Source organism: Aplysia californica, unplaced genomic scaffold, assembly GCF_000002075.1.
Source record: "Aplysia californica isolate F4 #8 unplaced genomic scaffold, AplCal3.0 scaffold00462, whole genome shotgun sequence".
Taxonomy (NCBI): Eukaryota; Metazoa; Mollusca; class Gastropoda; order Aplysiida; family Aplysiidae; genus Aplysia; species Aplysia californica.
Window position 1 is genome coordinate 48525 of NW_004797732.1, and position 14236 is coordinate 62760.

At 40.2% G+C, this 14236-nt stretch overlaps 2 protein-coding genes across 2 annotated transcripts in view; both read left to right on the forward strand.

Annotated features, from left to right (window-relative positions):
- The window catches only part of LOC101859660 (E3 ubiquitin-protein ligase RNF113A), an 11745-nt gene extending 1336 nt beyond the window's left edge, over positions 1 to 10409 (forward strand). The window contains exons 2-10 of the mRNA XM_005105285.3: positions 1377 to 1477; positions 1851 to 1967; positions 4042 to 4149; positions 4732 to 4841; positions 5368 to 5474; positions 6745 to 6834; positions 7899 to 7992; positions 9140 to 9246; positions 9668 to 10409. Coding sequence (XP_005105342.1) covers positions 1377 to 1477; positions 1851 to 1967; positions 4042 to 4149; positions 4732 to 4841; positions 5368 to 5474; positions 6745 to 6834; positions 7899 to 7992; positions 9140 to 9246; positions 9668 to 9744 — 911 coding nt within the window. The 3' untranslated portion in view covers positions 9745 to 10409. The remainder of the gene's footprint in view (positions 1 to 1376; positions 1478 to 1850; positions 1968 to 4041; positions 4150 to 4731; positions 4842 to 5367; positions 5475 to 6744; positions 6835 to 7898; positions 7993 to 9139; positions 9247 to 9667) is intronic.
- A 3096-nt stretch (positions 10410 to 13505) lies between these two features.
- LOC101860040 (putative phospholipase B-like 2) overlaps positions 13506 to 14236 on the forward strand; it is a gene marked incomplete in the record, with an annotated part of 12337 nt that continues 11606 nt past the window's right edge. Inside the window, 1 exon segment of the mRNA XM_005105286.3 lies at positions 13506 to 13902. Coding sequence (XP_005105343.2) covers positions 13712 to 13902 — 191 coding nt within the window.

The window sequence follows — 14236 nt, forward strand, 5'->3', positions numbered from 1 at the left end:
GGACAAAACCGGCAAATAACAATTGCGGGGTGGGAACTACCTTAAAAGCGCCCACTTTTCTACGTCCTCACCCTTTAACTGCCAACCGACTGACATCTCTCACAGGGTTTTTCAGTCATCATGACCGTGCCACTGTGCCCTTAGACCCACGACCCTTACTCTTTGAGGCTAATTGGTCAATCTAATCACGTGGACCACTATTCTTACTGGTAGTGTTAATTGCGACAGACTGACGCCTTGACAACAAATGTGACGTTAATTATGGCCGAGTGAATACAGAGCTCTTTTGCGTTAATGAACAGATCTAGATCTAGTGTGTGTGTGTGTGTGCATGTGTATCTGTATTTCTGTGTGTGTGGGTGGGTGTGTGGGTGTGCCTGTGTGTGTGTGTGTGTTTGCTTTTATTTTTTCTTTCTAAATTCTTTATTTTTTTGTCACAGACTCACTCTGTCGCAATTAACGCCGCCTTAATTGTCACAGCGTCACTGCCGCACACAAGGGGCAACAATAGCAACAACAAGAAAAGAGCTGCGACTGTCTTTGTTTGTTTGTTAGTTTTGTGTGTGTGTGTGTGTGTAAGGCCACAAGCGTGTGCAGTGTGCGTTTGTGTGTCTGTGTGTGTGAGTGTGTGTGTGTGTGTCTGTGTCAACTGTGTGTGTATGTGTTGGTGTGTGAGTGCGTGTGTGTGTGTGTGTTTGTTTTTCTTTTTTCTTTTGAAATTCTTTTTTTTTTAGGTCACAGACTCACTCTGTCTCAATTATCGCCGCATTAGTTGTCACAGCGTTCCTCTGTCGTAATTAACCCTACCATTCTTATTTGCTCGCAACTCTGCTAGGCCTACTCCTGGTCTGGCCAAGTACAATCTAAGACCGCGTATACACGGTCTTTGGTATTTAATGGAGGGCGAGAGGTGCGCCCAAGAAGTCATTTGCATAAGCAACCCCCTCAGTCCTGCTCGCGACTTGGCGAGTGCTGCAAAGCAAGGCTCGACCTGTTCCAACTCTAATTACCCCAAGTCTCCACCATTACTAGCCTACTTCAAACAATATATGTGGGAAGGTGAAGAATCATATATTTTATGAGTAAAACTTGAAAAGTTTTCTAAAATATTAAGAAAAAGGAAATAATCAGTTTTTTGCTTCTCCTGTAACATTCTGTCGGTGGCGCTTAATGGGTTTGTGCACAACGGCGACGATCTATAAATGATATGAGGGATCAGAATTTTTTTTCTGGTTTTGATCCAACTGGTGAGAATCTCACTGTATTCATGTATATATATTATTTTGTGAGCTTATTATTATATTTAAAGATGGGTATATCATTCCTACACATGCTGACATAATAAAAAAGATTCTATTACGCTTTTTTTTTTTTAGATAATTCTGCAGACTCGGATAAAAGTGATGGAAGTGATGATGGAAATGTTGCAGTAAGGCAGAAGGAACGAAAGAGAAGGGGCAACCCAATGGTTCAGTCTGTGAGTATATAAGAAGCAGATAGATTTACTAAAAAAGTAAATTGGGTTTTTTTTTTGCTTTTCAGTTGTTTTGATATTCAGATGTAATATTACTTCCTTGATTTCCTATTCTTGCTACCGACTATTTTAGAGTCTTTATACCAGTAGTTTTAGACCTCTGTTCTTTAGTGTGTACTAGGACAGATCATTTTAATTTTCATGAGTTACATGTGTTGCTGTTTAATTTTCTTTGAGGTTCAGACCTCTATCAGAAGATATTTAATGGATATATTTTTTTATTTTAAAGAAAACTGAGTGGGAACACAGCACCTTTTTTGTATATGAATGCTACATTCCTTTTTATAATGGAACCAAAATTCAAATAAATTTTCAGACCAAACGAGTCAAACTGGGGGCAAGCAAGAAAGATCAAAGTTCATCGAGTGAGGAGGAGAGTGATGAAGAGCCTGCTAGTGCTGTGACAGTATCCTACAAATCTTCTAGGACAGGGGTAAGAAAAGTGTTTGAACATTTGGTTGTTTGTTTATTTGCTTTTATCTATGTGCCTACTTCTTTTTTTAAAAATCTTCTCCCTTTCTCTCTCACTACTGTCTCTTTCCCGTTCTGTCAGTGGTCAGTCTTTCTGTGGTCTGTCTGTCTGTCTCTCTCTCTGTCTCACTCTTTCTCTCTTTCTCTCTCTCTCTCTGTCTCTCTCTCTCTCTCTCTCTCTCTCTGTCTCTCTCTCTCTCTCTCTCTCTCTCTCTCTTTCTCTCTCTCCTCGTCTGTCTGCTCCGTGTCTGTCTTTTCTGTATGTGATTCTCCCCCTCCCCTCCCCTGAGAGAGAGAGACATGTACACACATCTCGGTTATTTTGACTGCTTTCATTAACTCTCATCACTTCTTACCTCTTGCAAGTGCATAAATTGTATAGTGAAGGTTCACGAAAGTAATGCCAGACTATGCATTTTATAGGGGTATTAACTGAGACTAAACAATATTTCCTGTATACTTCAATTGATTCAAATTTTACATCGTAATTTTATTGTGAGGAATTTTTTTTCCTTTTATATTTGAATTATCTATGAGTCGAGTAGATCTAATAGTCAAACCTGCCTTAACTCTTTAAACCTCACCGGACGCTGGGAGCGTCTGCAGCGTCCAGCGGTAATATCCCTGTTCCCCATCGGACGCTTACTAGTGACAACTGTTCAGTTTTATTTAGTGCTAGTTTTTGCTTGTTTTTTGGAACTATTCCCAGACCAAGTTTTTAGTAATGACTAAGCCTTTGTTTCTGTCATTTAGAAGTTGGAGGCAAGCTTTTGGGGTTATAATGAGACATAGTGCACAAGGTTTAGGTGACTGTAGATGAACTTCAGGAAACTGTGGAAAAAACTCAGGGTTTAAAGAGTTAATGGAAACCTGTGTAAAACAGAATATTGTCTTAACGGAATCTCCTCCCTCACCCCTTGATATATTCCTCTTTCATTATCTGTATATAACGGAAATCTGTCCAGCGAGGAAATGGAAAGAAAAATCTGCTCCCTTCCGAGGGTTTACCTGTCTAAAACAGAAAATACTTTGCCCACTCAGCCCCGATTTGAAACAAAACTTGCAAGTTTGGTTCTGCTGGCTCTAAACTTAAGGCCATGCCACCGGGTGAGGAAGGGGAGTTTGGATGCAATTTAGGGGTAGATGTTACCCTCTCTATGTGAGCCCTGAATAATGCAGATGGTCAGGGTAGTGTGGATGTGAAATCTCACAAGTGCCAGTGAAAGAGCTTGAGTAGCGAGCCACCACGGAAACTTTCCTGAGTAGCCAGAAGCCAGAAATATGAAATTAGTTTAACCAATGCCTTCCGCCCTGATCGTACAGCCAGCCGAGAAAGGAGTTCCTCGAATTGTTGTTACATGGCAGTGAGTGGTGGCATTGGCTGATGGGTGGGGCTAAGGGTGGAAGCAAAGGACAAACGTTTCTGTTTTTAATAGGTCAACTGATCGCTTTTAAGGACAAGCAGGATAATCTAGATTTCAGGTATTTCCAGAAACCTTGACGTAAATCAAAAGTGGGCATTGCCCTACCTATAGGAGAAGTTTGGTTTCATTGGTGTTTATATTTGGTTATAGAGAAAACTCTCCTTGTCTTTCAAGAGACTGAATAAGGATCCAAAAACTTAACTTTGGTTTTCTCAAAACAGCATTTTTCAGGATAGCCTGCTTGTCCATAAAAGCGACCAACTAGTGGTCCTATGAAATGCAAACACTGGTGATAATTGGATAAGTAAGACTGATTCATGTCATTATCAAAGAGGATAGCAGTTGAGGTGTGAAGTTTTGACCACTGCTTGCCGACCGGACAAGTGACCCTTGATCCCACTGGCTGGGCCTTTGACACCCCCCCTCCATCTCCCCTCTAAATTCCCCTAAGACGGAAAATGTCTCAGAAGGAATTTTTTTCTTGCTCCCTTGCGAATCTGTCTTACTCAGGTTCGACTGTACATGTAACTGCAAGATTCCAATTTACTGCGCCTAGGTCTGTTGCATGTTTTAATAATTTTATTAATTTATTTTGTTCTTCCTCCTTCACAGAAAAGAGAAGGTCCTGAAGACATGGGAGCCACATCTGTTGTAGAAATAGACACACAGTCGGACAGAGACGCTCAGGCTGTCTTTGAGCGAAGCTTGCAAGTGCAGAAGGTACAGGTTTTTTTCCTAACAATTCTTCGATGTGAGAAGAATGGTAGCTCAGTGGCTGCTGTTGATATAAAACGGTGTTAACATCACTATTCTTGTCACTAAATGTAAATTTTATTGATATATTATCAGTGAAGATTTACAAAAAGCTTTTGATATGTAGCATTGTAAAATTATTTCAGGAAGTTTTTGTTTACACCAAACTGTCATGAGTATTTGTGCTCATGTGTAACTTTTTATTCTACTTGTTTGAATGTTTTATGTAGGGCCTATAGCACAAAAAATTAGGGGAAGTAGTTATAAACTGTAAGATTAGTCTCCCACGTTTTACACCTGTGTAGGCAATGATACACTCTTTTTGTATGATCTTTGTAAATTCTTTGCCATATCGACATGCTGAAGGGCTAAATCTCAAATGGCCGCTGGATCGAAAAAGTAAAGTAAAAATATTCAAGTCATGTGTATTATCAGTTAAACAAGTCAATTGCATGCAATGATATGATATGAAACTATAGAAAAAGATTTGGAAACATTGTGCTTTCAGTGAAATACATTGTGTGTTTGGCTTTCTCTTATGTCATTCAGGACTTGAAAGGAATGGAAGAGGACAAGGTTTACAGAGGGATCAATAATTATCACCAGTACTATGAGAAGAAAGATTCCGTACAGGGAAATGCTGAAAGCGGAAAGAACAGGTACGTCTACTGTTTCATAGGATCTTGATTCACTGTGCAGTCATTTTTCTCGGATGTTCTGTAACAATTGTTTGGTTTTTTTCTTTCATGTTCTGTAACAATTGTTTTAGTATTTGTTCGTTACAGTGACTTTAAGGTATGCCCCCAAGTATGTTAAGTAACTTAAGGAGAGTACTGATGTAGTGGTGGCAACTTTTGAGATAACATTTTTATCAACTGCTGTCCAGCATTTTAAGAAGTTAAAAAGTTCTGCCTCTTTTTGATCGTCAAGTTCTGAATTCTGACATTGTTGTTATATTTATTAATCTTTTTGATCTCTTGAAATACTGTAATGGAAATTGGTCAAAACAGGACTTCTGAGCACTTTGCAGTTTGTTGCTATTCATGCACCAGTAAAGTGACTTGATTGCCAGTGTCTCTCCCCCCCCCCCCCCCCCCTTCCTTCCTTCTTCCCCTCCCCATCCCCAACCTTCATTTACACACACTGAGTTATGTATGTGATTTTATGCCTTTTTTGCTCTATCAGATTTGGGCCAATGAGAGCACCTGCGCACTTGAGGGCGACAGTGAGATGGGATTACCAGCCAGACATTTGTAAAGATTACAAAGAAACGGGTTTTTGTGGATTTGGAGGTAATGTGGCTTTTGTATTTGGATGGGGCGGGAGGGTCACTTTTACGAGCAAGTGGTTGAATGGCTTCTTTTCTTTTATTTTCAATGATTTTTAGTGATGAATCTTGTACTCATTTTTTGTGTGTTGCTTTTGCTTACCATAGACCTGGTTTAAAGTTGGTTTCATGGCTTGACATCTAAATAGATTTGAAAGGTTTGTGTTCAAGAGATGCTGGTCAACAGACATGTACAATGGAGTCCACTTATAACGAATCCTGAAATAACGAGAAGTCTGTTATAAAGACACTATTCTAAAACCCCAGGGGTTTTTTCCTTTCTTTATCTTTGTAAATGAAATACTGCTATAGCGCAATCAGACAAATGCGCGAGTCGGTTATAGCGGAATAGTGCTGCTGCTGTGCACAGCGCATATGCCATTTATACCATGTAAAACCTCGCCAGTTGAAAAACTTATTGATGATCTAGTGCAACAAAGAATGGGAGAGCCCATGTGTGCCAAAAATGAAGGCCGGAGCGAATGAGTGGGGAGGGTGTATCATGCACAGACAAGCAGTTGTGAAGCAGAACGCATTGCGTGATACGTCAGCCTTGTCTAGATTATCTAGACCTACCCTGCCTCTCACTTCTCCGATGCGGGGATAGGGAGGCCATAGTGCTGTGATTGATGGAGCGAATGTATGATGTGCGCAAGCAGACGGAACGCACCACAGGGTGTGATGGGGTTGGGGACAACACAACGGGCGAGTTGGCTCAGAAAACTTTCTTTCTGATCGCCAACGCTAGCGTTAGAGAAAGAAACCTGATTCGAGTTTTTATCAAGTAAGACCAAGAGGTCATGTTGGGCAAAATTATCATCAGGGGCGATAACAAAAAGAAATAAACTGAACACCATGCCTACTTTATTATTTCCTTTGAATTTATTATTGGGTCCCTCATAACGAGAATCCTGCTAAAACGGACATTTCGTTCCAGTCCCCTCCCTCTCGTTATAACAGGATTCCACTGTAGTCCATTGATGTTAGAAAATATATGAGACAAATTATACAATACTGATTAATCGTTTCCTTGGAGAGAAATAGGGACTAGTTTCTCACTGACACCTTCCACCTGATCATCATAATCAGATAATAATTAATGTTTTACCCTAGCAATGGCCTTGTGTTTTCTAATGACTGTTTGAAAAGAAATTTTCACTTTTCATTCCGTCACCTTTGATATTTATAATTTACCTCATGTTTGTTCATGTTTTTTGTTTTTTTGGTGTGTGTAGACAGCTGCAAGTTTCTCCACGATCGGTCAGACTACAAACATGGCTGGCAGCTGGAGCGTGAGATGGAGCAGGGGACCTATGGCCAGAAAGGTGAGTCTGTAGCATGAAGAGACACACACACACATGTAAGTCATTGCAGGACAAGACATAACTCCAATACATTCCACCCGAACAGCTTGGACACTTTCACTGAACTGTTACTCATCAACACAAGTGCGATGTATTACACATAACAACAACACACCTCAACAATTTGGTCTTAAGGTTAGTCGCCACAAGTCATTGACTGCTTGGTGGGCTGGCATCTGCCTGTATTACATAGTTTCTCTTAAATTTGAGTTTTTCGTCATAGATGATAGTTTAAATTTTTCATCCTGTTTTTTTTTTTAAACCTGTGTGTTTTGAGAAGAGGATACCGGCGTCAATGGTGTAATGGTTTAATGTTTTTGCTCTTTACCATCGTACGTCAAGACTTGAGTTAAATTCTCTAGGAGGAAAATTGTGTTTTCTAGAGTTTGTCTGCTTGGATTCTATATCCCACTTTTCTGATTGCAGGGTCATGGTAGCCAGCTTCCTAATTGATATAAATTCCAATTTACTTTTTCAGAAAAGAATAGGATGAGAAAAGCTGTTCATGCCATATGATAAAGTTATGTTGAGATGATTGAAGTTATCCCTTAAAACCCTTAACCGCTGGTAACTGCCTATGCCATATTTTCCTTTACCGCTGGTAACCGCTGGTCGGCTTAATCGTTTAATTCCCAGTGCTAGAAACAGGGGATGTAACTCCATTTGCATCTATCCCGAGCAGAAAGTATCGATAATGTGATAAGAATAAGAGCAGTTCTTCACCAAAAGTTTGGAATTTTTGCAAGTTTACATATTTTCATGTTACAAGAACTTCAGTCAGAGATGCGCCAAAATCAAACTGACCGGCCTTTGTATTCCTTCTACAATAGCTTACCACCACATCATAAATTGATTTAGAAGTACCAAAAATGTTCAGTAGGTTTAAAAAAAATTAAAAATTTATTGGATTGGGGTAATGAAAATTTAGTACTTGTACTTTTGTTTTTTATTCCCTAAACGTCTTGATATCTTATTATAGTGTGTTAATGATATTCAATGTTTCTTCTTATGGTTATCACCCCCAGATGAAGAGAACTATGAGATAAGCAGTGATGAAGATGACCTCCCATTCAAGTGTTTCATCTGCAGAAATTCCTTCCAAGATCCTGTTGTCACAAAGTGAGTATTTGGTCATGGCATGGGGCCTACAGTTTTGAAGCTATTTATGAAGCGATTAGTTATATAGTGAGGCTGGGGTCAGTCAAGAAGGAAAATTTTCCCCAAAAGGTTATGGTCTTGTGCAGATTGATAGATGTTATACTTTCTCAACATTAGAGAATATACCCATTTTTCCTCTATGAAAAATGTTCAAATCAGGTAAGATCAAATACTAACACCAAACTTAACATGTGGAGGAAAAATTAGAATTTCATTTTCAGTGACTTGATAAATTGAGGTTTGATTGGAGTTGCTATAAGATATGACTATATTGCTCTCCTGGTTCTCAGACATAAAAGCAACTAGATCTGAGGTTTTCATTTCATACTCAGTCATTGTCACCTGTTCTCAGTATGCACTATAATTGTCTGGTGATAGTAAGACATTAATTTTATTGTGTGGTGTCATTTCGACTTAATATGATGTAAGAATGAATGCACTTCTTTAGGCTTTGAGCCTTACAAAGACGAACTATATTTTTAAGTTTAAAAACAATTTAGAGATCTTATCTCTGGTATTTGTAAAAAAACTTACAGAAATTCTTATGATAAGAGCAACCAGATCCCATGGGTCCAGTGCACCTGAGCTTCATGGCATCGGTAGTCAAGTGTTTAGGCTAGCAGACTCGTAATCGTGAGGTAGCGGCTTCGGGGGTGCGAGTCTCAGGCGCTATCTTGTGCCCTTGGAAAAGACATTTTACACGAATTTTCCTCACTTCTCCCAGGTGTGAATGGGTTCCTGGCCATAGACAGCGAAAGATCTTGTAAGTTGGGCTTAAGGGTCTCTAAATGGCAGCATGCACTGTATGTTTCCAAGGAACTTGAGATTGTTTCAGAATGCTATCATGTCTGCTGAGCTAATAATATAGATTGTAAAGCGCATAGAGCTTGCTGTTGAGCTGGAATTTGGCTATACAAATGCTGTCCATTATGCTATTTATTTTTATGACTGATAGATTTTCACAAGGGGTGTATTCAGTTCGTGGAAGGGTGAAGGTAGTGCGCTCTGAAACATGCGCTCAGGTCTGTATGTTTAAAAACCAAGCAACTGCTATTATTGTGTATTGTTCCTGGAAAGTCTCACCATAATTTATTTTTCCTTTTTCTAGGTGCAAGCATTATTTCTGTGAGAAGTGTGCTTTGGGTCAGTACAAAAAAAGCAAAAGGTGCTTTGTGTGTGGAGAGGGTACTGGTGGCATTTTCAACCCAGCGAAAGGTAAGGCTTGCTTTTCCTTTACAGTATTATTAATTTTGCCTTTCAACTGGATAGGAAATGTTTTATGCCGGCTTTGATACAATATTGGTTATTTAAGAGGCTGGCTGCATTGGTCCTACCTGTCAGGGCGGACAATGCTGAGTGAAATAAAGCATTCTAGTAGGACAGAGATGCTAGATTTTGTATCCTGTATCAAGTGAGTGAGTCTTGACAGACTAAATCTGTCAGCTAGTCCTGGTTGAAGGGGCACCTCTGGTGGGTCCTACTTTTTGTCTTTCTTTCTTTTGTTTCTGTTTGTCTCTCTTGCTGTTTCCCAACACCAAATGACCATTACTGTGTCAAAGTACTTTTTTTCCTCAAACTTCTCAAGCTAGTAGGTCTACTCATGACATGTTTTTTTTGTTTTTTCATTTTTACTCAGACCTGACAGCCAAGCTGGAAAAGATGAAAGACACAGATGATGTTGCTGATCTGGGGAGCGACGATGACAACACCTGATGATCAATTCTCAGATCTGCTGTCCAGTGTTGATTACTTCCTGTTTTTTACTGACCAGCGTATCAGTCATCTTATGCTTTTGCCACATTACTATGGAAGAAATAATATTCAATAAGAAATAAAGAGTAATATTTTACAAAACCCAGGGAATGTAAGATTCGGTATAATGAAAATAGGTTGTTTGTAATCGTTGCTTTTTCGTACTCAAAATACTTGAATGGGAATTATTGAACCTTTCCAAAATATTCTGAGACTTAGTTTGCATAATCACCGGTTCCTTTTTATGCATTTTTTTTGTAGATGAATTGGCTGTACACATGTTTTTTAAAGTTATTCAAATGTTTCTGTAGAATATTTTGATTTCAGATATAAACTTGAGCACTCTGAAACCCCAAAGGATCTTGTATTGACCCAGTACATTTTTTACAGCACCCGCAAGTCTGGGGAAAATCTATGTCTGTAACTACCTCTGACTGAATAGCGTTTTGAGGCCCTGTTTAGATCTTTCTCTGTGATAAGATTAAGATCTTTTTGTATCTTTATGATAGTTTCTGTGCTTAATTTCTTGTTAAGGTATATTTTGAGCAAAATGTGAGAGGTTTGTTGGGTCAGTACGTAAATATCAGGGATTTATATTGCCATTTGTAAATAAAGTTTTCATCCAATGAAATGTGTTATTTTCTTCATTTACCTTGTGTGCAAAAATGCCAACATGTAGGCCTTCTTAGTTGTATTTGTATGTCTCGCCCTTACATTTATATACTTTACTTTTCTAATCCAGCAGCCATCTGAGTTCTTGCACTTCGGCGTGCAGCCCTTACATATAAAATCCGTTTCGTCTCGAACACTTCAACTTTTTTATTTCCTGACTTGCATTTGAGTTTGTTTTGTTTTTGGGTTTTTTCAACCCTAGAAACAACATGGCACTCCGTTATTATTCTGAGAAGCTACTGGAGCAACGATTCTTGACCTTGTTGGAGGTGCAGAACCCAGAAAGTTCTGTACTTGTATTAAATTAAATAAACCCTTCAAGGAGGGTGAATGAAACTGACACAGATGTACGTACAAGGCATGTGAGTCTTGATCTTCACCAAAGTTGTAAGACTGACTCATCGAACCCATTTCAAAACCACATGCTCTGGATTATTACCGTACTATTACTAAAAGTATTAGAAACATTGGTGACCTAGTGGATAAGCTGCCAGACTCACAACTGTTACATTGTGGGTTCAAATCCAGTCAGGGGCCTAGTGTTGTCTCTTTGGGAAAGGCACTTTTCACGAGTTTTCCTCCTTTCACTCAGATTGGAATGTGTACCCGGCTACAGACAGCGATAGATCTTGTCCTGGCTCATAAAGAGTTAATGTCTCTCATATTATAGGGTTCAAACTAAAGTACCCATCCCGAAGTTTTTAGAATAAAATCAATGAATTTTAATGCGACAACCACAATATCCTTTGGAAAAACTATAGGTGTCCAGAACTGTCCAAGGGTGGAGACTTTGTAGAAATGTCCTGTATATAAGCGATATCCTGATACAATTCGTTACCTTGAGCTCTAGTGATAATTTTTTCGTTAAAAAATATTTTAAATATTTTTTTTTCATTTTTAGATGTTCTGGGTGGGTGGTTGGCAGGTGCTCTGGTGTGGTTTGCTCCTTCTTTCTTATCAAACATCCATCGTCCTTATCTCCCTCCTTCTATTAATCTTCGGCCCTTATGACCTTATTGTGTTGAAAATGCCAAAGACAAAATTGCCCTATCTGACATGGTATTGGAGACCTAACTGGAAAAAGAAAAGGAGGAAGACTAACTGGCTGCTATAGAGGCACAGTGAGGGAAGAGACAATCACCAAGGGCCTCGATGTGCCAAGCTTGGAGTGACGGCATAGGGAGTGAGTAAATAAGTAAGTATTTTGTTGAAAGTGCTGTACAACTCTTACTAAAACTTTTTTTAAAAGATGCTCTTAGTCGAGCACGGAAACATTGTTCCTAAAATTAAAATGTTCCTCGTGGAGATGTCCACTGGAAGAGAAACATGCCTTGATATATCATAATATTAGAAACTGTTGATGTTTTATGCCCCTTTAGAAGACAATTAAGCTGTTCATTATTATTACTTGGGAGGCGTTGCTCATCTTACTTGGCCCCTCTATAATATACTTCATTAGAAAAGTCCCCTTTTAGTTTTAAAAAAAATGGCTGTTTTCTCTGACACAAACATACACATTCTCATTGCAACATCATTGTGAAATAACCCCCATTATGCAATCATCGTGGTTTCCACCTTCAATTTTAGGCACACTTTCATTAGTACCAAGAAAACAGTAGCCTATGGTACGTGAATCACCTTTCATATGCTGCTCAACAAGAAAAAATCAAGTTGAGCCTCCCATTCTTGAAATAAGTTAAAAAGGGATCTTTTGAGAATGACATCAGGACGACCCACAGAGAGTGGAGAGTGGGTGGTTGGCGAGTGCTCTGGTGTGGCTGCTCCTTCTTTCCTATCTAACATCTATCGCCCTCGTCTCTTCTCTTTTTTGTGGTTGTTATTTCCTTGTAACCCCCCTTGTTTTTGTAAAGTGTTTTACGGCGCTCGCAGCTGTATAAGGACATATGAGCGCGCGGGACACACCTAATATTTTCAGTTGGTTGTAAATTTTGAATTTTTCCCGGGTGGCGGCCGAAGCCTACTCTTATCGATTTTAGACCACCAAGGGATCTTTAACGTGCGCAACTTGCACACGGGCCCTCCGAGATTTTTTGCCAGAGGAGGGGCAAAGGAGGTGAGGGGGTGGGGGCAGAAAGTGGAAATGAAAGCAGACAACAGAACACTGCTAGAGAGCAGGAAAGGGGGTGAAAGGAGACAATTTTAGAGAAGAAAATTTTTCGGTAGCTGCCCGAATTTGAACCCGGGACCTTTGAATGAGAGGCCAACACCTTAACCTCTAGGCCACGAGAGCCCCCTGTAACACCTCTAATCTTTGGCACGTATGTATATGACGTATAGTGTTGCTAGCGCCGCAGAACTCTTTGGTACCAAAAAGAAGAGAGTGGAGTCCCAGCCACAGAATTCTACACTTAGTGTAGAATTCTGTGGTCCCAGCATACGCGTAGTAGGTCAAGTAAGCTCCTTTGTTTTAGTTTTAGTACAACATGTAAGAGTTTCACCGCACTTGCAACACAATAAGGTCATATAAGTGCTGAAGATTTGAGGTTACAAGAGAGTAACAAGCACAAAAAAGAAGGATGAGAGATCAGGACGATACATTTTTTTATAGGAAAGAAGGAGCAAACCACACCAGAGCACTTGCTAACCACCCACAAGTAAGCTCCAAATGAAGGGTTCAAGTTGACATTTACCGAAAAGAGTGGGGTTCCAGGGGAAACTGTCACCTGAGTAGGTTGTGCTTGGTCAAGCAGGCTTTAAGTCAGATACAGTTACCCCTTCCTCCCCCCCTCCCCTTTCGGACCTCACTATGGGCATCCCAAATCTCCACTCTCTGTTTAGTTTAGCCACATTTGGGTCGCAGTAGCGAAAAGTGCTTCGAACTTATTTTAAGAACGGGAGGTTAAAACTTACTTTCACCGGCTATGTTGAAATCGCTGCAGTGTATGCTTTCTGATAAAGTTTTAATTCTTAAGCAAAATAGATTAGGAGAGAGAACTCTGAAACACCACTCCACTTTTCAACAGAAGCCTGATAGCAAATCAGTACATTAAGCTACACACAATCAGGCCGTGAAAAAATCACGCGTCAAAAACAACCAGGCGCGACACTCGACCTTTATCTCTTGACCCCCACCAATCAACAAGTCGTCTCGGCCTGCTCGGCCTCAAGTGGGAACAGAAAAAGTAATTCACGCCATCGTCTGCCCTCGCCCTCCTCACTCGAGCGTTGCCTGACGACAAGAGAAGACAGACGAGCTAGCTACCAGCCTGCTCGTCATCCTCGCTGGAGTGTCTTGATGAAGTCCGCCATGATGATTTTGTTTGTTTCCTGTGTTGCTGCTGTGCTGTCTTTGCCGGCGGTTCTCAGCGCCCCCACAACTGTCTACGTCACGTGGGACAGCAACACCAACGAGTTCACCCCGTCTATGACAAAGGGGGATAATATCGCTGCTGAAGGAACGTTCGAGAACACCATCAACAGCACGGGGTGAGTTCAAGGAAATCATTGTTACCAGCGTCTGTGTTGTTGCGGTTAGCGCAGGCGCTTCGCTGTCACACGTAGAAGACCCGAGTTTGATTCCTGACTGGGAGGAAAAAAATTGTATCGAGTATCTCGCTCTTCCTGTTGGGGTGCTTCCTTCTCAGCCCAGGTTGCCCCAGATAGGTAGGGTCGGAAGCCTGCCTCCTAAATGATCAAAATCGTGTTCATTGGGCTGAAAAATAAATGTTCAAAAGAATTATCTCTGTGTGTCTCTTTCCTTCACACTCTATCTATCTATCTATCTATCTATCTATCTATCTATCTATCTATCTATCTATCT